General features: G+C 39.6%; 1 protein-coding gene across 1 annotated transcript in view; it reads right to left on the minus strand.

Annotated features, from left to right (window-relative positions):
• Positions 1–5,767: 5,767 nt before the first annotated feature.
• TERB1 (telomere repeat binding bouquet formation protein 1) overlaps positions 5,768–24,772 on the minus strand; it is a 50,241-nt gene continuing 31,236 nt past the window's right edge. The window contains exons 14-19 of the mRNA XM_006155566.1: positions 20,915–21,264; positions 18,466–18,530; positions 18,078–18,170; positions 12,740–12,889; positions 12,371–12,436; positions 5,768–6,101 (exon numbers count right to left, since the gene is read on the minus strand). Of these exons, the coding sequence (XP_006155628.1) occupies positions 5,914–6,101; positions 12,371–12,436; positions 12,740–12,889; positions 18,078–18,170; positions 18,466–18,530; positions 20,915–21,264 (912 nt within the window). The 3' untranslated portion in view covers positions 5,768–5,913. The remainder of the gene's footprint in view (positions 6,102–12,370; positions 12,437–12,739; positions 12,890–18,077; positions 18,171–18,465; positions 18,531–20,914; positions 21,265–24,772) is intronic.

Raw genomic sequence — 24,772 nt, forward strand, 5'->3', positions numbered from 1 at the left:
GCCCGGATCGAGGGCGCGCCGGCGGCCTCTGGCGGCCGAGTGGCGCAGCGCAGCGTCCCGGGAGCCAGCCTCGAACCGTGCCTCGCCTGCTGTTCTTGCAGTGCTGTTGGTACTGCAGTCCCGCTGCACCCACCGGGAAAGCCCAGGCTTTGGGATGAGACGGACGCGGACCGCGCCACACAGTATTTCACCGAATCTTACCTAGCCCTTTTACAGACAAAGAACCTGATGCTCAGGAAGTTTAAGAAACCTGCCCAATGACCCAGTACTAAAAATAGCATCCAATCTTACCAGTCTTAAACTATTATGCAGTGAATTGGGCCTAATCCTAATCAAGCTGTGCATTGAAAGACAGCCTTTGGGGACAACAGGTGGCACGGTGGTTGGTGATTACGGTGCTGGACTCCCCATGGTCGACAGGCACACCGGGCTTGTGTGGGTGAGTTCCCCAAATCCCAAGAGTAGAAGAGATTGCAGCTTGGCCATCCCTCTATGGGGGTGATTTCTCACTTTCCCACTGTCACCATCTGTCTCTCTCCTGTGAAATACATGCGCCCTATGACAAAACGTTAAAAAAAAAATCTTAAAGGACCCCCAAATCCTCATAACATTCTGCTTTTCACTTCCTCTTTCATAAACCCTGTTAAGACTGTGAGGAAGTGATCTTTAGTTCCATGAACAATGCACTTTTCTCCATTAGCAGGGTTTTTTAAATGATATTTCCCAGGAACCAGTGTATGACATCAGAACAGGGAACGTTTTTTTTTTATTGTTCAAGGGTGAGTGTGCTCTTAGGAAGGGGCAATCAGCAATCTCTTCTCCAGTCTCATGTTGTGATTTGGGGCAGAAAAGCACATGGACTCAGGTGTTTTTCAAGCCACCCAGTCTAGGACTTCCACCTTGAGCCATGTGAGATCAGGCCACATGGACTCCAGCCTCCTTAACCAGTCCCCTCCTGACTGGCTCCAAATAGGCAGCTTTGATTTCCTTTCTTCCAGGTGAAAAGAAAAAGCAAAGGGGGAAAATGGAGAAAAGGAGATATGAAAGAGGAAGGAGCAGAGGAGAAAAGGGAGATGCAGTCTTGGAATAAGAGGGAAGAAAAAACTACATTGTTGGTATAGTGGTTAACGCACTGGACTTCTACATGGTCGATTGCAATTCAAGTCCTGGACCCAACAACTCCCCCCCTCACCCCATCGCCTGCCCCATCTCTCTGACAAGTACACATGCCCTATGGCAAAAACCTTAGAAAAGAAAAGAAAGAAAGAAAAAAAATACATTCCACCTATTAAGCCGAATTTTAGGTGAGGCCTCTACCTGAGATCTCTCACTGTTCTCTACAGAAGCAGGCTAACTTTATAAGGCATTATTTATTTATTTATTTATTTATTTTGGAGAGGTTTTTTGCTATAGGGCTCATGTGCTCACCAGAGAGACAGAGAGTGAGAAATCACCCCCCAGGGGGATGGCCACACCACAATCCCTCTTCCATTCTCCTCTCAGGATCTTGGGCACACACGCACACGCGCCCAGCGTGAGTTTAAATCACAGGGCCCGAGATTTGAACCACAGTCGACTACATGGGAGTCCAGCGCCATAGCCATTACACCAACTGTTGGTCCCTACAAGGCATTTCTAAGTATCACAAGAAGGTGAGATATGACAGAAAACCCATATTCATCTGAGTGGGTTTCAGGAAAGCATGATTGTGATTCTGGCTCTGCCAAAAATTTTGCACCATGAATTAACGGCTACAAACAAATGGGCATATCATCTGCCAAGCTGAATGTAAGTTTTAAGCAAGACAATGGAAGTAATAAACTCACTGTGAGTTACACCTCTGAAACCCTGGGAAGAACGGGAAAATTGTGGAACATCATGAAAGGGCAGGCAGTGTCTGAATTTTCACAGGACAGAAGACGGAGTTGAAAAACTACACACCAGTGAGTTTAATGAGCACTAACTGAAATTGCTTAATGTGACCAGTTGAAAAAAGAAAAGGCACCAGATTTACATAGTATCTTTCTTTTTTGTAGGAATACCAGGTAGGAGGATACTGCAGACATAGCAAATGATGATTTCAACAGGGCATTTGATAATTCACCTCAGAACTGTAGGCTGGGTGTTGACACTGAGGCTTGTTAAAGAGCAGGCCCAGAGGAGGCTAATGATGAGCAGGGACCAGAAACAGCCATAAGGAGCAGCAGCAAAAACCAAATCCACAGTGGATTTGGATTCAGATGATGATTTCTCAGATTTTGATGAAAACACTCAAGATGAAGATTTTGTCCCATCAGATGCTAGTCCACCTAAGACCAAAACTTCCCAAAAGCATATTACCAAAGAATCAAAGTCACAGAAAAGTGCCGTGTCAGTACTGGACCTTGAAGCTGATGGTGCTAAGGAGAGTGTACCTGTTTCTTCAAGCCCTCCTGCTACTGATTTCCCTGCTGAAACTGAAGATATAAACCCAATTTCTAAAAAGAATGTGACGGTGAAGAAGAAAGCAAAAGGTCCATCTTCTACCTCTACTACTGGTACCAAAAAGGCTGCTCCAAAGGAAGCAAAAGAGATCCCACCTTGAAGTCTGATGCCTCTCAAAAACCTGAACCTGCCAAAACCAAGAATTGTCACAAAAGGAAACCATCCACTTCTGATGATTCTGGCTCTCGTTTTGAGAAAATTGCTTCTAAAGCAATCACAAGCAAGAAATCCAAGAGGGAGAGTGAGCACTTCTACCTGGACTCAGCTGTATCTCCTTCGGCTAAATCTGGATGGTCAAAGAACCCTGTAAAGTAACCTCGAGGAGTTGGATGAAGATGATCTGTTTTAAATGTGAAGTGGTTTTCTTAAATAGTAGTCTTATTGAGCCCAAGACTGGTTTTAAAGTTACCTGAAGCTCTTAATTTCCTCCCCTGTGAGTTTAGTTTGGGGGAGGTATTTTTAAATACAGAACCATCAAGGTGAAGTGAGTAGAACCCAAATATCCTCCTGCTTTTTATGACACTATCTAAAAGTAACTATTTCATGAGCATTGATTTCTCTCTGTCTTGTCTTTGTTTTGAGTCTGTTTTCGTCTTTTTTTAAAAAGAGTTATTTATTTACTTAATTCCATTTGTTATTACTTTTTAATTTGGTAAGAGAAAGGGATAGAAAGTAAGCACGCCACCAGGTCTGGGACTTAAACCACAGTTGACCATATGGGAATCCAGCGCCTCTAACCATCACGTCACCTGTCAGCCCCTGTTTTCTTTTGTCTTTAAAATCTGGTTTTGAGTTTTGGACTCTAGAGATAGTTATGTAGTCACTTCAACAATGGTTTGTAATATTGGCTATTCATTAAACTAGAACTGCAGTGCTGTGATTTTTAAATGTCACCGCCTCCTTTCCTACTTTCATTACATTTGAGACAGAGCATGATTAATTATTTTATCTTAGTTTTATGTAGGTAATTTTCATTAGATAGATCTTTATATAGTTCCAGTGCAAATACTCTTCACTCTGCCTTTTATTTTTGTTTTGTTTTTGAGAGGTTTTTGCTATAGGGCATGTGCGCTCGCCAGCCAGACAGACAGAGAGACAGAAAGCAAGAAATCACCCCCCGGGGGATGGCCACGCCTCAATCCCTTCTCCTCCATTCTCCTCTCGGGATCCTGGGCATGCACGCACACGCGCCCGGCTTGAGTTTAAGCCACCGGGTCCCGGACTTGAACCGCAGTCGACTACGTGGGAGTCCAGCAACATAGCCATTATGCTAACTGCTGGCCCCCTGCCTTTTATTTGTTGAGTTTTTGTTCAAGCAATGAGAAAGTGCTCTTATCCCTCATATCCTTTTGGATAGCACAGAGGCTGGAGAAAAATGCCTTCGCTGTGCTATATAACCTTGACAGAGTCAACGGGAAGAAGAAAAGTAGACCAGTTAGATGACTATCTCAACTCTTGACTTGTCCTCTCTGACTGCCTCTGGCTCTAACTCTCCCAAAAAACAGATTCCTAGGGAACACAGGATTGCGCCAGAGTGGGGAAGAACATTTGCCCAAGAGCTTACATATGATATTGCTGCCGTGCTCACCAGGCAACCATTAGATCCACTTTGAGACCTTTCTGCACCATTACATGTGTGCGACTTAAGTGATGTTATCAATGTTTTTGTAAATATTTACTGTGTTTGTCTATTTAGCCTATTAGCTAATAGGCTAGTAGGCCTATTAGCCTATTTATTTCCAACAATTTTGTACTTTAATAAAATGTTCTAAACATTGCAACACACACACACACACACACACATACACACACACACATACACAAAGAGCAGGGACCTCTAGAGGATGCTGCTAGTCCTGCCCCAACATCCCACCCTGGCCCCGCCAATTCACAGTGCCATCAGTGACATGATGAGGAATGTAGCAGCATACTCAGGAGGCTATGCCTGACCTGAAGCAGGAAAGGTTGCCTAATAAACTGGAAGACAAACTAAACATAGACTAAATTTAACAAGATGAAATTTAACAAGGACAACTAAGTCTTGTAGCAGGGTTCAACAAAAATGCATAGAAACTGTTTGAAAATAAAAATTAAACCCAAGCGTTATAATTATCTATAGTTGTAAATATATTAAATATAATCTGAGGTATGTGAAATACAAAGAAACATCTTAGGTAGAGCCTATAAAGCCTCACAGGGTCTGGCAAAGCAACTGATTCCCTGCTCTGCCTTTGTCAGTTGGGCCATCTTTTCATGGTCACAGTTCTCATTGGACACATTTTACATTTACTGTCCAGAGGTCAGTGACAAAGCTCATAAACTCACTCTCCTACAGCATGAAGTAGCTGGGGGCCCCTCACATGAAGAATAAAAGAGGGAGAGGGAGGAGAAAGTGACTGACACTTTTAAAAAGTTAACTAAACATACACCAAAAAGATATGAACTTAACCATAGAATATAGGAGTATTCAAAGCAAGTGCACAATTAGCCTTTAAAGAGGAAACATCTTAATAAAATGTCAATGATTTAGTGTGTGGGAGCCTCAATTAACCAGCTTAGGAAACTTGTATCTTTCTGAGTTCTGGGAAGGTACTTTGGTACTTTTTGGGACACAGTAAAAATACTAAAATCTGGGGCCAGCTGGTGGCATGATGGTTAAGGCACTGGATCCCACATGGCTCATTCTATGGTTTGAGGTCCAGACCCAGCAGCTTGAAAAACAATGGGTGCATGTGTGTACGTGCTCAAAATCTCGGGAGGAGAAGAAGAAAAGGAACTGTGGTGTGGCCATCCCCACTGCAGGGTGATTTCTCACTGTCCTCTGTCTCTGTTGCTCTCTGGTGAGCATATGCACCCTATGACAAAAATCTAAAAACAAACAAACGAACAAACAAAAGCCCTAAAATCCAAACATCTCATATAGTATTCACTGCAATATAATGTCAAATAATGCTTAAAGGCTAATAAATTTTTTTCTCCAAGATATGTTCTTTGGGCTTAAGGAAAGATAAAGGTATATTCCTAAACAAATGTTTGATCCTATAAAAGAATTTTATCTTGCTAATCTGCACATTGAAAATGTATTTTTTTAAATTTAACTTTATTTATTTATTTAATTTGGCCAGAGAAGGACAGTGAAAGAGAGAGAAAGTGAAAAAGCAAGCTGCCAGGTTCAGGACCTGAACCATGGTCAGCCATGTGAGAGTCCAGCGCCCTCAACCACCACGCCACCTGCTGGCCCCCAAAATGTATTTCTTTATAAGTTATTGTAATAATTGGATGAGTTCCAGAACCAAAAAAGGTATTTAATTACAACGGTAGCCCCATTTCCACATTCTCCATTTCATAAGAATTTAGAATAATATTTAAATTTTGTATCTTCAAGAGTATTTTAAGAGTCCAAACTAAAAACTAATACTCTTCTTCCAATCAAGGGGGCACACACTTGAGGCATTTGGTCATCTTGTGATATTTGTGAGCAAGGTCCACAGCCATCCGTCCTTGCTGAAAGGGGAAAGACCACAAAATTGAATTCCAGTGATTCCCCATTTTCTTAACTCCACTGAAAAGATAATTTATTTCTTCTTCTGTAAAGTTTTTACGAATTCTTCTTTTCTCTGTAATTAATGAAAAATTGTAGAATATATTAGTACTTACTGAAGAGAAGGATCTTCTTGACACTCAAATAAGTGCTTAACTTATTCAAAGGATATGCACTATGAAATGAGAAAACTTCTTGCCTGGGCTACTCATCATATGGAAAGCCACTTCAACTTTAAAAACTTAAGTGTCTAGTATTAAGTTAGGTGCTAAGACTGAGTTCTTCAATAATTGTAACATATTCTGTTATATACAACATCTTTTAAGAGACAAAAGTTTATGAACATTTGTTATTAATTCAACATCCCTATGAAGATGGTTAACAAACAGCTTACCTATCTTACAGATACAGTCTTCCCAAAGGACTCCATAACTTCATAGAATAGAAAAGAGTATCAATACTTGTTATTTTAAATATCAGGTTTGATTAATAATCTTTGAATAGAGATCTTTTGAAATTCACTTTAGAAATATTCACAGGCCAGCTCTGTGAATGGTGCTCAGGAGAAGCCAGATCCCATTTGGTGCTCATAGTTCAAATCCCCAGCCTGGTCAGCCTGAAACATGTCAGGCCTGCATACAAGTGCCCAAGATCTGATGGGCTGGAGGAACGGAATTGTAATATGACCAGATCTTGTGGAGGGTGCTCATCTCCTTCTCTGTCTCTCATACATGCACACACACTCTATTATGAATAAAGAAAAAGAAAACATGTTCACTACCTATAAGGGTACTCAAGTTTCATAAAAATTAAAGGTTTTAAAAAATTGTACAATAGGGAGGGCCCAGCAGGAGGCATGGTGGTTAAGGAACTGGGCATGGCTACATGGCTGACCACGGTTTGAGTCCTGGACCTGGTGGCTTGCTTTCTTACTTTGTCTCTCTCTCTTTCTCTCATAAAATTAAATGAATAAATAAAATAAATAATTCTTTTAAAAATTGTTATTAAAAAAACTATACAACAGAGAAGAAAGTTTTTACTTTTTTTTTTTTAAGGTTTTTGCCATGAGCATGTGCACTTGCTGGAGAGGAGACAGACAGTAAGAAGGAAAGTGAAAAGTCACCCACCCTGGGGGATGGCCATGCTACAATCCCTTCTCCTTTCTCCTTCCAGGACTCTGGGTGCATACACACACACACACACACACACACACACACACGTGTGTTTGGCATGATATTCAAGTCACCAGGTCTGGGACTTGAACTGTGGTTGGCCATGTGGGAGTCTAGCATCTCAACCACCATGCCACCTGCTGGCTGACCCCAGGGATATTTTTTAAAAATATATATTTATTTATTATTATTATTTTTAAACTTTTGCTATAGGGTATGTATGCTCACCAGAGAGAAAGAGAAAGAGAAAGTGAAAAAACAAGCCACAGTTGGCCATGTAGGAGTGGAGCCTTCACCAAGCCATCTGCTGGCCCCAGAATACTTTCATAATAGAAGGAATATACAGTATATGTAAACAAATTTTTTAGAGTCTTTTTTGTTTTGTTTTATTTTGCCATAGAGTGCATGCACTTACTGGGGAGACAGTGAAAGGAAAGGGCAAGTGAGAAATCACCCCCTTTTTAAAGTGTTGCTTTAGGGCATGTATGCTCGCTGAAGAGAGAGAAAGATAAAGTAAGAAATCATACCTCACACTCCACACCCTCTCCCTCCCCATCTCCTGCTTTAATGGCCATACCACAATCTCTTCTCCAGTCTCCTCTCAGGATTTTGAGTATGCACATGTGCACCTGTACTCAGCTTCTTTTTCTTTTACTTTTTCTTTTTTTAATTTAATTCCATTTATTATTGTTATTTTTTTAACTTGACCAGAGAGAGAAAGAGAAAGTGAGAAAGGAAGCCACCAGGTCCAGTCTTGAACCATGGTCGGCCATGGGGGAATCCAGTGCCCTTATCCACCACACCACCTGCCGACTCCTACTCAGCTTCTTTTTCAAGCTACTGGGTCCAGGACTTGAACCACCATATGAGACTCAAACCACTTTTTTTTTTTTTTTTTGAGAGGTTTTTGCTATAGGGCGCATGCGCTCGCCAGAAAGACAGAGAGACAGAGAGATAGAAAGCAAGAAATCACCCCCCAGGGGGATGGCCACGCTGCAGTCCCTTCTCCATTCTCCTCTCGGGATCTTGGGCACGCACACACATGCACCCAGCATGAGTTTTAAGCCACCGGGTCCAGGACTTGAACCGCGGTCAATTACATGGGAGTCCAGTGACATATCCATTATGCTAACTGCTGGTCCTGAGATTCCACCCACTTTAACCACCATGCTAACAGCTAGCCCTAAACAAATATTTTCTGGTGATAAGTATTATTTTAAAAGCTTTTTCATCCATTGTTGCTCAGGTCATCACTGTAGGTAGACAACAGTGAGGAGGAGTTTTTGTATTTTTCACTTGAGGCTGCTATTTACTTTGGTAGGACCAGGTATGTTTATGCTGGATCACCCTCTTATAGGCCAAGATTGTTAATCATTTGTCCACCTTTCCTAAAATAAGAGCCACAGTTTAGACCTTTTAAAATAGGAGAGAAAGGCTGGTTCTGTAGCACAGTAGTAATGTACTACTCAAGAGAAGCCAGATCCCACACAGAAACCACAGTTTGAATCCCCAGCCAGGTCCTCCTAAAACATGCGAGACACATGTGCAAATCTTCAAGATCCAGTGGGCTGAAGGACTATAGGAAGGGATTGCTGAGTGACCAGACACTGTAGAGAATGCTCATCTCTCCCTTTCTCCTTCACTTTTACATGCTCTATGGTGAATAAAGGAAAGAATAAATAAAAGAGAAAATCTTACCAGCAGAGGGCTGAGGAATTGATATAAATAATGCCTGATTATTACTTAACAGTATTATTTAGAATGTAAACTCCATGAGGGCAGTTATTTTTGTCTCTTGTGTTCATTGCTATATCCACAGTGGCTAGCATAGTGTCTGATACATACAAGGTGATTGACAAGTATTTGTTGAGATAAAAAGTTAGCAAAATTTGTCTCAAAACTTTATAATAGGGGTCAGCAGGTGGCATGGTGGTTAAGGGTTCTGGACTCCATGGCTTGCTTTCTCACTTTCTCTTTCTGTCTTGCTCATTCTGTCCCTCTCTGGTCAAATTGAAAGAAAGAAAAGAAAAGAAAGAGAAGAGAAGAGAAGAGGTGAGGAGAGGAGAGGAGAGGAGAGGAGAGGGAAAAGAAAAGGAGAAGAGAAGAGAAGAGAAGAAAAGGAGAAGAGAAGAGAAGAGAGAAAGAGAAAGTTAGTTAAATAAAATAATTCTTTAAAAAAAACTTAATGAGGTCATTCCTTCCTTTTGGGTCTACTAGAAAACTGATTATCTAAGAAATAGGTTTCAATTTCACTTACAAAATGATTTGAACTCATTATAATAAAGACTGGACATGTTATTATCTTTCTCAGGATATTGAAGTCCTGGAGCTGCTCATACAAAGACTTTTTCACTGTGGCTGTCATTTCCTTGACTCCCACACTGAACATCCAGGCCCAAATTCTCAATGGTTCCTACAGCAGAGTACAGAGAAGCCTGGAAATAGGAAGCAGCTCTCTATACCACAAGGCTTCCTTCTGTGGTTTCTTCAAAATTCCTGTTAATATTGATTGGATATTAGGAAAGAGCAGGAGAAAATGAGCAACAGGGTTCAGTTCTAGGGACTCTATTTTTCAAAACTTCTCAAGATATCAAGCCATCCTGAAAGAGAGCCTTGGGAAGATCTTTAAATGCTTAGGTAGTGTAATGGTCCCATTTCAAAAGAATGAGCTCAAATTTGAGACCAGCAGATGGTGTAATGGTTATATTGCTGGGTTTCCACATAGTTGACTGCGGTTCTAGTCCCAGACCCGGCAGTTTAAACCTCATGCTAGGTGCATTTACGTGCGTGCCCAAAATCCTGAGAGGAGAATGGAGGATTAAGGATTAGAGCATGACCATTCCCCCTTGGAGGCGGGAGGGTGATTTCTCACTTTCTGTGTCTCTCTGTCTCTCTGGCGAACACACATGCCCTATAAAAATCTCTCTTAAAAATAAGAGAATGAGCTCAAATTTAAGCATAAAGTATAAATAAATAAGTAGTGGTGAATGTCCTAATCCAAAGCAGAATTTTATCAAGAGGGAAAAAAGGGTAATATACCAAATATTCCTGGCCTGCATGTGAAAGAGATATGACTAAATGAATCTCTACTTTCTCAAGGTGCCTTTCTAAATTCTCAAAAACCAGACCACATTCATAATTAACTGTTACTTTCAGCTAAGCAAGTCTAACACATAAAAAAAGAGGTAAGGTATTTACGTCACTTAGCAGTATTTAGGATCCCTCTCTGTATCATGTCTAGTCATAATTATGCCTATTTCATGAGTCTTTGCAGATGATTTTATTATGTAAATAGGATTATAGAATATTTTTAGTTGTCACATATTTGCTTTTAAGATAAGTTGTTGAAAAAATCTATTATTAATTTGATGCTAACTTCTTGTCAAGAACAAAATTTCCAAGTACAACATGTTTCTATGAGGAAAAAAGTCATTTATCTGACAGTTTCTAAGTTTCTTCAAAAAGTAGGCTCCTCTATAGTGCTATTATACTTATTTTGCATATAAAACTTTTAACCTTCAAAAAAACCCAAATATTAAAAGTAAACTTTAAATTTCTTTCAAGCTTTTGGAAGTAAAAATAGCTAAATAAATATACATGGCAAAAAACATCTTGGATGTACCAAGTCCAGATATCTCTGTAAAAAGTAACAGAGTGGTTCTTGAGGTGTTCTCAGTACTCAAGTGCTTATTTTCGCCCTTTAGGTATTAACTCCATATGAACTGAAGAAACTGATAATGTTCTTTAAGTCTCTGTGACATTAAAATTAAAATTCTCACAAATTAATTGTTAAAGAAGCATGTTGATTTTTTTTAAAGAGAAGTTTTTGTTGCTATAAGGTGCGTATGCTCAATGGATAGACAGAGAGAGACAGACAGAAAATAAGAAATCACTCCCTGGGAAGATGGCCACACTTCAATCCCTTCTCCTCCCTTCTTCCTTGCATGCATACACGCCCTGTATGAGTTTTAAACCACTGGGTCTAAGACTTGAACCACAGTCAATTATGTGGGAGTCCAGTGACATAACCATTATGCCATCTGCTAGTCCCAGAGCATTTTGATTTAAAAATTTTTTATTATAGGGCACGTGTATTTACTGGAGCAAGGGGGGAGGGGAAGAACTCCCTAGGAGGCTGGCCACACTACAGTCCCTTCTCCATTCTTCTCTTGGGATTTTGGACACACACGCACGCACCTAGCGTGTTTTTCAAGCTATTAGATCTGGGGTTGAAACCATGCAGTCAGTTATGGGGCATCTAGCCACCCCAACCACCATACTACCAGCTAGGCCAGAGCATTTTGATTTTTTTTTTTTAAGAGATTTTTACTATAGGATACATGTGCTTACCAGAAAAACAAAAAGTGAGAAATCACACACCAGGGAGAATGGCAATGTTGTGGGATTTTGGTCATGCACACACATGAACCCAGCATGAATTTTAAGCCACCACGTCCAGGACTTGAACCGATCAACTATGTGGGAGTCCAGTGACATAACCCTTATGCTATCTGCTGGTCCCCCTGGTGGGTGTTTTTAAAACTGTCAGGTCCAGGACTCAAGCCACGCCATTGGTCACATGGAAGCCAGCTGCCTTAACCACCATGCCACCTGCTGGTCCTCCATTATAAGAACTAAAGGAGGGACCAGCAGTTAGCGTAATGGCTATGTCGCTGAACTCCCATGTAGTCGACCGCCGTTGGAGTCCCAGACCCGCTGGTTTAAACTCATGCTGGGCACATGTGCATGCGTGCCCAAGATCCCGAGAGGAGAATGGAGGAGAAGGGATTGCAGCGTGGTCATCCCCCGTGGGGGGTGATTTCTCACTTTCTATCTCTCTGTCTCTCTCTGTCTTTCTGGCGAGTGTGTGCAGCTGATAGCAAAAACTGCTCCAAAAAAAAAAAGAACTAAAGGAAACAAATCTACAAAACACCTGACATAGCAGGCATTTAATACATGTCAGTTTCCTACTGTTCCTTTCCTAGCTGGCTAGCTGTGGGTGAGCAAGAAACATAAAAGAGAGGAGGGAAGTCTCTTTACTTCAGTATGACCTGCATCAGAGCCAAAGCTTATCATCTAAGAACCATTAATTAGCCTGAGAACAATCATTCAGCTGTTCTCTTTCACAGGAATACATGAAATTTTAATTTATTTAACAATTAAATATATTCACTTATTCCTCCAGGGATTGTAGAGTCTTTACTGAGTTGTTGTCTTCTACGTGGGGTCAGGAGAATCTCTGAAAAATATGGAAACATTTGGCATACACAGAGTATCAATCCAAGTAATAAAACCTCAGTTTCATTAGTATTATATTTCCATTTTCCCTCTTCTAGTGGGAATCCTTAGGTGGATTAGGAAGACTATTTAAACCACCAGAAACAAGTCTATTCCCTGGGTACATCTTAAATTACTGGTTGCTTAGAGACAGATTATCTTTTCAAGATTATTTTACCCTCTATTTCTTAATATACTGAATATTTTAGATGATAGTTCAGAAGTAGAGTCATAATTACAGTTTTAAATCTACTGAATTAATTACTTTTGTTACAGATAAGTGATTTCCTTAGTTCATTTTTATATCTGTCTTCAGCTTCCACAATGACTTTGTGACGATCACACTGATATGGGCAAGAGTGCAAGAGCTTGCTAAAATTTCGGCTATTCAGGGATTTTCCTACTGCTATGCAACCTAAAAGAAAACAAATCAAAGTGATGTATAGATGTTACAAAATATCTAATAATGGTGAAAACAAACACCTATATGATAATAACAGAATTGAAATTAGGAACTCAATAATAAATATCTTAAGAAGCTCAAAGTCATGTGATAGAGACAAGTTCAGTGCAATGAAATACGAGTTGGAGTAGAAGTTTGAGCAGAGAATTATGGCTATGTAGAAAAAGAGCATCTGGGAACCAGCAGTTAGCGTAATGGCTATGTCGCTGGACTCCCACGTAGTCGACCGTGGTTCGTGTCCTGGACCCGGTGGCTTAAAACTCACGCCGGGCACGTGTGCATGCGTGCCCAAGATCCCGAGAGGAGAATGGAGGAGAAGGGATTGCGGCGTGACCATCCCCCCTGGGGGGTGATTTCTCGCTTTCTGTCTCTATGTCTCTCTCTGTCTGTCTGGCGAGCGCATGCGCCCTGTAGCAAAAACCTCTCCAAAAATAAAAAAAAAAGAAAAAAGAAAAAGAGCATCTAGCTTGGTCAATTTCTGAGCAGGAGCTAGGATTAAAGAAAGGCATCCAAAAGAAGTGACACCCCTAAGCCCAGTTGTCTTATTTTATTTTTAACTTTTATCATGGAAAATTTCAAACACATAAGAGCAAGAGCAGAGTATAATCAACCCCATATATCTCTCACCTAATTTCAATCATTTAAAAGAAATTTGCCAGAGGGCTTGTGCACTCACCAAGAGAGAGACGAGGAGGGGCTGACGGGGACCAGGGAGGGGAGAGTAAGAAAGTTTCCCCTGGGTAATATGGATGTGCCACTTATTGCTCTGGTCTCCTCCATTCTCCTCAGGATTTTGGACATGCACGTACACATGCCCAGAGTGTTTTTCAAGCCACCGAGCTGCATACTGTCATACGGAATACAGTTGCCTGAACCACCCTGCAATGGCTGGCCCCCAACTTCAATAATTTTTAAATTTATCTTTAAATAAATAAGTTGATAATAATTTATTGTTTTTATTAAAAAGTTTTTTTTAATTTGTCACAGGGCACGTGTACTTACCAGAGAGAGGGAGAGAGAGAAGGAAAGTGAGAAAGCAAGTCACTGGATCCAATAATTATTAACTCATGGCTAATTATATTTTATTTATATATCCACATACTCTGCTTTGTCTCCATACACTAGATTATGAAGTCTGGAATGAACATTAAAGTATCATTTGAACTCTAAATAACTTACACATTCCTAGCAGATAAACACTTTTTCCTAAAAACACAGAACTGGACCAACAGGTGATGTGGTGGTTAAGGTGCCGGAATCCCATGTTTCGAGTCCTGGATCCAGTTGCTTGAAAAATCACAACAAATAAATAGGTAAATGTTGTTTAAAAACAAGCAAACAAACAAACAAAAACCACCATAAAACTATTTATCACACCTGAGAAAATAATGCCAAATACAATCTAATGTCCAATCAGCATTAAAATTTCTCCATTATTTCAAAAATTTCTTTTGTAGTTGGTTTGAATCATGCTCCAAACCAGGCCCACCATTATATTTGTAATGTGTCATGAATTGCTTTTTTTAAAAATTATTTTATTTAACTTTATTTTTTTATTCATTTATTTATTTCAATTTGACCAGAGAGGAATAGAGTGAGAGAGAGAGAAAGCTGCCAGGTCCAGGACTTGAACCGCAGTCAAATAAATAAGTTGATAATAATTTATTGTTTTTATTAAAAAGTTTTTTTTAATTTGTCACAGGGCACGTGTACTTACCAGAGAGAGGGAGAGAGAGAAGGAAAGTGAGAAAGCAAGTCACTGGATCCAATAATTATTAACTCATGGCTAATTATATTTTATTTATATATCCACATACTCTGCTTTGTCTCCATACACTAGATTATGAAGTCTGGAATGAACATTAAAGTATCATTTGAACTCTAAATAACTTACACATTCCTAGCAGATAAACACTTTTTCCTAAAAACACAAAACTGGACCAACAGGTGATGTGGTGGTTAAGGTGCCGGAATCCCATGTTTCGAGTCCTGGATCCAGTTGCTTGAAAAATCACAACAAATAAATAGGTAAATGTTGTTTAAAAACAAGCAAACAAACAAACAAAAACCACCATAAAACTATTTATCACACCTGAGAAAATAATGCCAAATACAATCTAATGTCCAATCAGCATTAAAATTTCTCCATTATTTCAAAAATTTCTTTTGTAGTTGGTTTGAATCATGCTCCAAACCAGGCCCACCATTATATTTGTAATGTGTCATGAATTGCTTTTTTTAAAAATTATTTTATTTAACTTTATTTTTTTATTCATTTATTTATTTCAATTTGACCAGAGAGGAATAGAGTGAGAGAGAGAGAAAGCTGCCAGGTCCAGGACTTGAACCGCAGTCGGCCATGTGGGAGTCCAGCACCCTTAACCACCAAGCCACCTGCTGGCCCCTTGAATTGCTTTTAATATATCACTTCTCCCTTCATTCCTTGCCATTTACTTGTTGAAGGCATAGCTCATTTGTACTTTAGTTTCTCAAAGGCTGGGTTTTTGCTGATTGCATCTTAGTTGTCTCTCTCTCTTTTTTAAAGAGGTTTTTGTCTTACGGCATATGTGCTTGCCAGAGAGTGAGAGAGCAAGAGAGACACACACAATAAGAGGGAAAGTGAGAAATCACCCCCCAGGGGGGATGGCCATGGCATGATCCCTTCTCCATTCTCCTCCCGGAATCTTGGGCATGCATGCACATGCACTCGGCGTGATTTTCACGCCACTGGGACTGGGATTTGAACCACAGTTGGCCATGTTGGAGTCCAGCAACATAACTGCTACACCATTTGCTGGTCCTCCTAGCTGCCTACTTTAAAATGTTGATGTATGCCCCATAAACTGGTGATTTGATCTAGATGATAGATCAGATTCAGATTTAAGTACTTTTACTAGAATTCCTTACAGGTAGTACTGTGTACTGTTTATTGTATATTATTAACAGACACATCTTTTTATTTTTTAATTTTTTTTTTTTTTTACTATAGGGTGCTTGTGCTCACTGAAGAGAGGGAGATAAGACAGAGAGATAAAGAGAAAGAGAGAGAGAAACTGAGAAATCACCCTTTCAGGGGTGATGACAATGCTACAATCCCTTCTCCTCCATTCTCTTCTCAGGATTTTAGACACACACGCACCCAGAGTGTTTTTCAGGCCTCCATGTCCGGGACTCGAACCATACAGTCAGCCATGTGGGATCCAGCACCTAAACCACCATGCCACCTGCTGACTTTATATACATTTTTTTTTAATGTTAAGATATATCAGTAGGTTCAGGTAATGGCAACTGCATCCATCCATTACAAAGTTTTCCATTAGCCTGATGGTATTAGTGACCTTCTCATAAAGGAGTAGAAATTAGCCAGGGAGAGAGATGGCTGGGGTGAGGACATTTCAGTTACAATAAACAGACACAAATGTACAGACATGTGAAAAAGAATGGTGTTTTTAGAGAATCACAGGTACTCTTGTGTGGCCAGAATACAGGGTAGAGAGAAGTGTGGGAGAAAAGTTGAGGTGGGGAGGCTTGTAAAGAACCAGACCAAGAACGGTTTAGAAAGCCATGCTAAGAAATTTTAACTCTCTTCAAGATAATGGGGAGGAACTGAAATATATTATTAAGAGGGAAAATGATTTGATTTCATTTGTCTTGTGGAAAGGTCAACTGAAGGCAAGAGGATGAGTTGAGAGATTACTTCAATAGTCTGGAAAATAAATTACGGGCTTTTGAAATAAGGCATTTGCAGGAAGAATGGGGAGATTTCTGAAGTATAATTTTCAGGATTTTAATAACAATGAGCTATTGGGTAAGGGAGAAGTTTTAAATAATTCTCCAGTAATTTGGTAGTTAATTGAACAGTAAAGTTTGGAATGGGTATAACATATTTTTGACAAAGACAGCAAAATGTGCGGTAAAGTCTACCAAGTGGGAGCAGGACAAAATTCCACACAATTGTTTAAAGTCAGGCAGAGGGGCTCATTAAGGGGGTTTCATAGAAGCACTGAAGGTTTTTAGCATGGTGACATGGTAAGAAGCACATACTAAGAAGAGAAGTTGGGGGGTAGCTAGTGGCATGGTGGTTAAGGCAGCTGGATCCCACGTGTCTGATTGTGCAGTTTAAGTTCTGACCTGGAGGCTTGAAAAACACACCATGTGGATGTGCATGTGTATCCAAAATTCCAAGTGGAGAGTTAGTGAAGGGATTGAGACATGGTCATCCCCTTTGGGAGATGACACCCCACCCCCACCTCCCACCTCTGTCTCTCTCTGGTAAGTGCATGTAACCTATAGCAAAATTTTTAAAAATAATAATAAAAAGGTATTCCTCAGGTGGTTAAGGGTGCTGGACTCCCACATGGCCGACCATGGTTTGAGTCCTGGACCTGGTGGCTTGATTTCTCACTTTCCGTCTCTTTTATTCCCTCTCACTCTGTCCCTCTCTGGTCAAATTTAAACAAATAAATTAATTAAATTAAACAATTTTTTAAAAAAGGTATTGTTCTACATTTAATACCTATAAAATGTAAAGCATAATCCAGAATGCATATCTATTAGGTTGTCAGGAAAGTCATGACACATTTTCACATATAAAAATATGTCATTGGGACCAGCAGGTGGCATGGTGGTTAAGGTGCTGGTACTCCCACATGGCCAACCATGGTTTGAGTCCCAGACCTGATGGCTTGCTTTCTCACTTTCCCTCTCTCTCTTTCTCTCTCTCTCTCTTTGGTGAAATTAAAAAAAATAAATAAGTGAATGAGTAAATAAAATTAAATAAATAATTCTTTAAAAAAATTAAAAATGTCATGACTTTCCTGACAACCTAATATTTATTGGCACTCTGAAAATATAAAAAAAGTTATTTTACTTGGTAAAGTTAAACTTATAGATGGTGTTGTAATGAAAAGAGAAGAATAAAGTAATTTTAAAAGGTATTAATTCCGTTGATTCATACAAACAAATATTGGGAGCTCAGCTGCTGCAGATATAAGGTATTAATCTGAATGCTTTGACACTCCATAGTTATTTCTCTAAGGGGACTGAAGTGGAAACCACATAGGTAGAACTATTATAAATTCTAGCTAACTGTATCAAATAAAGCTTAAATTATGAAACAACTACAATTTAAAATTTTTACCTGAGCATCTATACTTCATTTTGGAACAGTTGTCAGTTGCTAGAAAACTGATGGCTTCTTTATTTATTATATCTGAACATAATGTAAATGGATCTGGAAAAAAATTTTCAAAATACCAAGATTTTTTTTGATAAATAAAAACCACTTGACATTAAGATTTATTAATTATTAAGATTTTCATAGGCTTTAGCTCAGTACTGCACATACAGCTGGTGTATTGGGTAAACAGGAAGATTCTAGATATCAATAAAAGGTGCTCAGGCACTTACCAGGAAGAGCGCCAAAGGGACAGCTTTATACTTGAGAGTAGATATACATTTGTACTATATCAGTCACCTAAATATCTGTGGTCTTGAAAACCCAAAGAAGAAACATGTTAAAATCATACCTGTTACTGGTAACTGCTGCTTTCTATTTTTGACAGTGTGAGTTGGATGTTTAAAATCATGGTCACTAAAAAATAAATAAATAGACAACAGTGTATCAAAAGTAAACATACTGTGTGCTGTGAAACATACAAATGTTTCTGTATGCAGTGGTATGATTCTAAGTGTTTAGCAACCAGAAGGAGCTAGAGTCACGATCTACCAAAATCTACCAAATTCTACCAAAATAGGGCCTGCAGCAACATTTACATCTTTGTTTCTACAACTGCAGTTAAATAAGACTCCAGAGCATGGCAGTTTTATGCCAGCAGGAATATGAAAGAAAGAGATTATAAAACGAATGCTGAGTACAGTGTACACCTGTAATCCCAGCTATTAAGGAGGCTGAGGCAGGAGGATCATGAGTTTGAGGCCAGTTTGGACAACATAGTGCAATCCTGTCTCAAAAAAAAGAAAATTAAGATGATTTAAAGATGAAAGTAGGAAGGAATGGCAGCAAAATAAATAAATAGAGAGAACAAAATTGGGGGGAGAACATGGGTACAGGATGGCAAAATATTAGTAATTATGTATATAAAAACTGCATTTAAAAAATCCTTCCTGACCCCTAAAACAAATGTTTTGTGTTTGAACCCTATAATCCTTGATGAATAAATGTTAAGTTTTGACTATACTGTCAAAATGGTAACAGGTAATACAGGAAAAGGCAATAGCTGTAGACCAGAAATAGATAAGGCAGTAGACTATAGCTATAGCTATATGTCCATGAATGTATATTTGTAGGAGGTACTTACATAGGAGAAATAAAGAATTTAAAAGAAATGGAAATACTGGGCTAGCTCTGTAGCACAGCGGTTGCTCTGTGCATTGGGAACCAGATCAAATCCTTACCCCTACAGGGTAAAAAAAAAACACACTAAGTGTGTGTGCATGCATGTCCTAAATCCTGATACAATGGACAAATAGAGGGAAAAGGATTGTGGTGTAACTACACCCCACTAGGGAAGGGTTCTCTCTCTCCCTCTGGAAAAAAAAAAAAGAAATGTAAATAAAAATTCAGCTGATATTAATATTAAATGAATAACTCAGTGAAGACAGAGTATGACAATGTTAGAGGGAAAAAAGGTATGGGTGAAATGCTTATGTCAGAGGGCAAGAGGACTGACCTAATAGCATATCTCGCTGCTTCCCAATCCCATATCTCTGAGAGATAAAGTTAAAACTAACAAAAAACAGTCGTGAGTCAGCTTAGTGGCACAGCATTAACATAATGCTCAAGTGATGCTGAATCCACGTGGGAGATCTCAGATTTGATTCCTTGGTCGATCTATAAACACTGGGCATGCACACCCATGATCCTGGAGGCGGGAGAGACTGCAGTTTTTAACCCTGTTGAAGATGCTTGTTTTTCTCTCCCTCTCTCTCTGTCATTTCATGAAAAAAAAAAATCAAGAAGGGAGCCAGCAGTTAGCGTAATGGCTATGTCGCTGGACTCCCACGTAGTTGACCGCGGTTCGTGTCCTGGACCCGGTGGCTTAAAACTCACGCCGGGCGCGTGTGCGTGTGTGCCCAAGATCCCGAGAGGAGAATGGAGGAGAAGGGATTGCAGCGTGACCATCCCCCCTGGGGGGTGATTTCTCGCTTTCTGTCTCTATGTCTCTCTCTGTCTGTCTGGCGAGCGCACGTGCCCTACAGTGAAAATCTCTCCAAAAAATAAATAAATAAATAAATAAATAAATCAACAAAAACATCTTTTGGAAAAGAACAAAAGAGGGTGGTGATGTTGGAATCTGTCTTCCTGATACTTAGTTTACCCTGCAGCATAAACAGAACACAGTAGCATCCTCTTCATTTTTTTTTTTTTTTTCTGAGCCCAGTAACACTCAGAGGAGCCCAACATAAGAAAAGGTTTAAGGAAAAAAAAAAAAAAAAACAACTATTTTACAATGCCAGGTGCAGCCCCATAGGCTGCCTGTGATGGATAAAGGATATGGGCTGGGGACGAAGTACTGGCAACAAACAAAAGAGCAAACCTAAACCAAATTCTTATCATAGCTGATTCCCTTTATCATACCCAACTTAAATTGTTTTTTGCTACTTGCCAGTGGATTACCAATGCATGCATTGTTACTTCAGGTGGAGGGTTTCAGTTTAGGTTTTCTTTTCTGAGTATCCTTTCTAAAATTCAAATCTGACTATGTCACTCAATTTAAAATCCTCATGGATCCCTATACCCTGAAAGTTAAAACCAAAACCCTTGTGTATGACATGCACAGACAAACCTGTTCAGGTTTGTCTCCCCATTCAGATTCCTCCTCAGTGTCTCCTTTAGCTCCTTCTAACACCGTCTTTTATCATCTCTATATCCCTGGTGCTTAAAACTATGGCACATAATAGTGTACAATAAATGCTTGCAGAATAAATACATAAAAGCTAGTTATTAAACTGTACCTTGATTGAGAATCAAAATTCTTTTTTGCAAAAGGCGCTTTTTCATGGAAGTTTTGATTGCAGCTTGAATTGCCTTTATATAAAGTCTTATTTTGCCCTCTTTCCCGAAAACAAGCATTGACTGGGTTTGCACTCTTTAAAAGGGTCTTCATTTGGTCATCACTGGCACATGCTTTAGACATGGCTTCATGGGGCTTAAAACCCTGAAGTTGTCTAGACTGGCTCTTATCTTTACTTTCTGCTTGGGTACTTCCACCAATACTATCTGTATGAAACTGTTTCAACGTATTCTGAGTATTTATTTTCACAGATGAAGTATCATTCTTACATATTTGCTTTTGTAGTTTTTCCTATAAGTAAAAATGACAAGTAAATAATTTCAAAATAATCCATTGATCCAATATATGTTTTCTTTAAATAATAAAAAAAAAGGTTATGACTGTAGCTGATAATGACAGGACAAAAGGGCAGTTCATATTAGGAAGGAAATAGAATTTATTAAAAAAAAAAGTCAGGACAATTAGGTAGCTATTTGAGGGAAAAAATAAGTTGGCTATCTCAGAGTTTGCACAAAGATAAAGTCAAGATGAACCAAATATTTAAACATAAAGAGTGAAATTATAGGGACCAGCAGATGGCATAATGGTTACATTGCTGTACTCTCACATTGCCGACCACAGTTCAAGTCCCAGACTCAGAGGCTTAAAACTCAGGCTAGGTGCGTGCATGTGCGTGTGTGTGTGTGTGTGTGTGTGCATGCGTGCACCAAAAAAACCTGAGAGGAGAATAGAGAAGGGATTGCAGTGTAGCCATCCCCCATGGGAGTTAATTTCTTGCTTTCTGTCTTTATGTCTCTCACTGTCTTTCCAGTGAGCACATGCACTGTATAAAAATCTATAAATAAATAAATAAATAAATAAATAATTCCCAGAGGGGAATAGAGAAGGGATTGCGGTGTAGCTATCACCCCTGGAAGGTGATTTCTCACTTTCTGTCTCTTTGTCTCTCTTTGTCTCTCTGGCGAATGCACACACTCTAGTGCAAAATTCTCTTTCTCTAAAACAAGTGAAATTACGTATGTTCTAAGAGAAATTATGATATTTTAATATTCTCCTGAGGCAGAAGACCTTTCTAAGTATTACATAAAATCAATAAATCAGACCGGCCAGTAGCATGGTAGTTAAGGAGACTGGATCCCACATGTACAACTACATGGTTCAAATCCCAGAAATGGTTACTAGAAAAACACAATGGGTGGCCAGCAGGTGGCATAGTGGTTAAGGCACTAGACTCCCACATGGCTGACAGCAGTTCAAATCCTGGGCCCAGTAGCTTCAAACTCTTGCTGGATATGTGTGCATGTGTGCCCAGAATCCCAAGAAGAGAATGGAGGAGAAAAGATGGTGGCATGGCCATCCCCCCCAATGGGAGTGGATTTCTCACTTTCTCTCTTTCTGTGTCTCTAGTGAGTGCATGTACCCTATAGTAAAAATCTCTCTTACAAAAATTTAAAAATTAAATAAAATAAATAATTCTTAAAAAAAAAAAAAAAAAAAGGAAAAGCACACCAGGCATGTTTGTGTTCCCGAAAGGAGGGAGGACTGCAGGAAAGGGGACTGTGGTGTGATCACCCCCATGGTGGTGGTGCATTCTCACTTTCCCTTTCTTTCTTGTCTCTCTCCAGCAAGCACACACTTCTTTTGGCAAATTTCCTTTAAAAATCAATAAATTATAAAAGAAGTAAACTAATATACTGAAACACAAAATTCTTTTTTTGAGTTCTGCTAAAGAGGACAACAGGTGGCATGAAAGTTAAGGCAGCTGGATCCCACATAGTTGACTCTATGGCTCAAGTCCCATACCTGATGGCTTGACAATCGCACCAAGCACATGTACATACATGCCCAAAATCCCAAGAGGAAAATGGAGAAGAGACTGAAGCATGGCCATCCTCCCTGGGGGACAATTTCTCATTTTCCCTCTCTCTCTGTCTCTTTCCAGTGAGTGGACACACCCTACAGCAAAAACTAAAAGTTCTACTAAAGACTAAGAGGATTTTGGGAGTAAAGCTTAAAAAAAAGAAAAAGTCAGAAACAACCAAATAGCAATCAACACACTCACAAACAGTACTTATAAGTACTGCTGGCACAGTGATTGAGGTACTAGACTCCCACATGGCCAACCATGGCTCAAGTCTCAGACCTGGCTGCTTGCTTTCTCACTTTCACTTTCACTTTCTCTCTTACTCTGGTCAAATTAAAACAATAATAATAACAATGACAAAATAATTTTTAAAAATAGTACATGTAAATCTTATCTTAGGATTCAGGATATAAATTATAAAGTATAAAAAGTTACTACAAGGCCCAAATGATGGCGCAACGGGAGTGCAGCTAGACATACATGGAAAGGCCCTGGATTCATGTCCTAGGACCTCCTTGAGCACACTGAGTGCAGAGGTGACTATGATCCAGACAGGCTGAGACTGGGGATGGATCATGGTATCAAAACCCTGTTGAGAGTCCCTGTCTGTTTATCTCTTTGTGTGCATATGTGTGTGTGTGTGTGTGTGTGTATGTGTGTGTATGATGGAAGAAATAAATAATAAACATTAAACAAAGTTACTATAGGACCAGCTACATGGCTAATTGGTTAAGGGAACAAGCTGGTGTGGTTCAAATCCTGACCCTGGCAGCTTGAAAAAACACTGGGCATGTGTGAGTGCATGCCCCAAATTCAGACAGGATGGAGAAATGGAAGAGAAGGACTATAGCATGACCATGTCCCATTGGGGGATGCTTTCTCCTTCTCCCTTTCTCTCTCTCTCTCTGGCAAATACATACATCTTCTGACATACTAAAAAACAAACAAACAAATGAAAACGGGCTAAATTAATTATGACATATCTACAGTTCTGGGTAGTACTCAGATATTTAAAAGAGCAAGATCATTATACTATGCTAACTTGAATGTAATGTTTTTATTTTAAAAAATATATGCACAGGGTACAGCAGATGGTATAATGGTTATGCTGCTGGGTTTTCACATGATCAACCAAAGTTTGAGTCCCAGACCCAGTGGCTTCAAAATCATACCAGGCACATGTGCTTAAGTGCCCAAACCCCAAAAGAAGATGGAGGAGAGGGGATTGTGATGTGGCCATCTACCCGGGGGCATATTTCTCACTTTCCTTCTTAGTCTCTCTCCAGCATGTATACATTTTATGGCAAAAATCTAAAAATGTGTGTGTGTGTGTGTGTGTGTGTGTGTGTGTGTACAAAGACACAAAACATGAATACAAAGAAAAAATATGAATGTATATACTGAGGGGGCTTCAAAAAGTTCCTAGAAAATGATATTAAAGTACGAGTTTAGGAGCAGCAGGAAAGGGGACTGTGGTGTGATCACCCCCATGGTGGTGGTGCATTCTCACTTTCCCTCTCTTTCTTGGAGGTTAAAGCACTGGGTTCTATATGGCCAATTGTGTGGTTCAAGTCCCAGATCTGGCAGCTTAAAAATCATGTCAGGAAAGTGTGCATAAGTGCCCAAAATCCTGAGAGGAGACTGGAGGAGAAGTGATTATAGTGTGGCCATCTCCCCTGGAGGGTGATTTCTCACTTTCTCTCTCTCCATCTCTGTCTCTGTCTCTCTAGTGAGTGCACATGCCCTATAGCAAAAACTAAAGTATGAATTCATTTTGGTACAAAAAATTTTTGAAATCCAGACATAGTTTCTGTCTATAAGAATTATTTAAGCTTACTTATCATTATTATTATTTTATTGCTATAGGGCATGTGCACTCACCAGAGAGAGGCAGAGAGAGAGAGAAAGAGAGAGAGAGAGGAAATGAGAAAGCAA

The sequence above is a fragment of the Tupaia chinensis genome, unplaced genomic scaffold (assembly GCF_000334495.1).
Source record: "Tupaia chinensis unplaced genomic scaffold, TupChi_1.0 Scaffold000463_1, whole genome shotgun sequence".
In the NCBI taxonomy this organism is placed as follows: domain Eukaryota; kingdom Metazoa; phylum Chordata; class Mammalia; order Scandentia; family Tupaiidae; genus Tupaia; species Tupaia belangeri.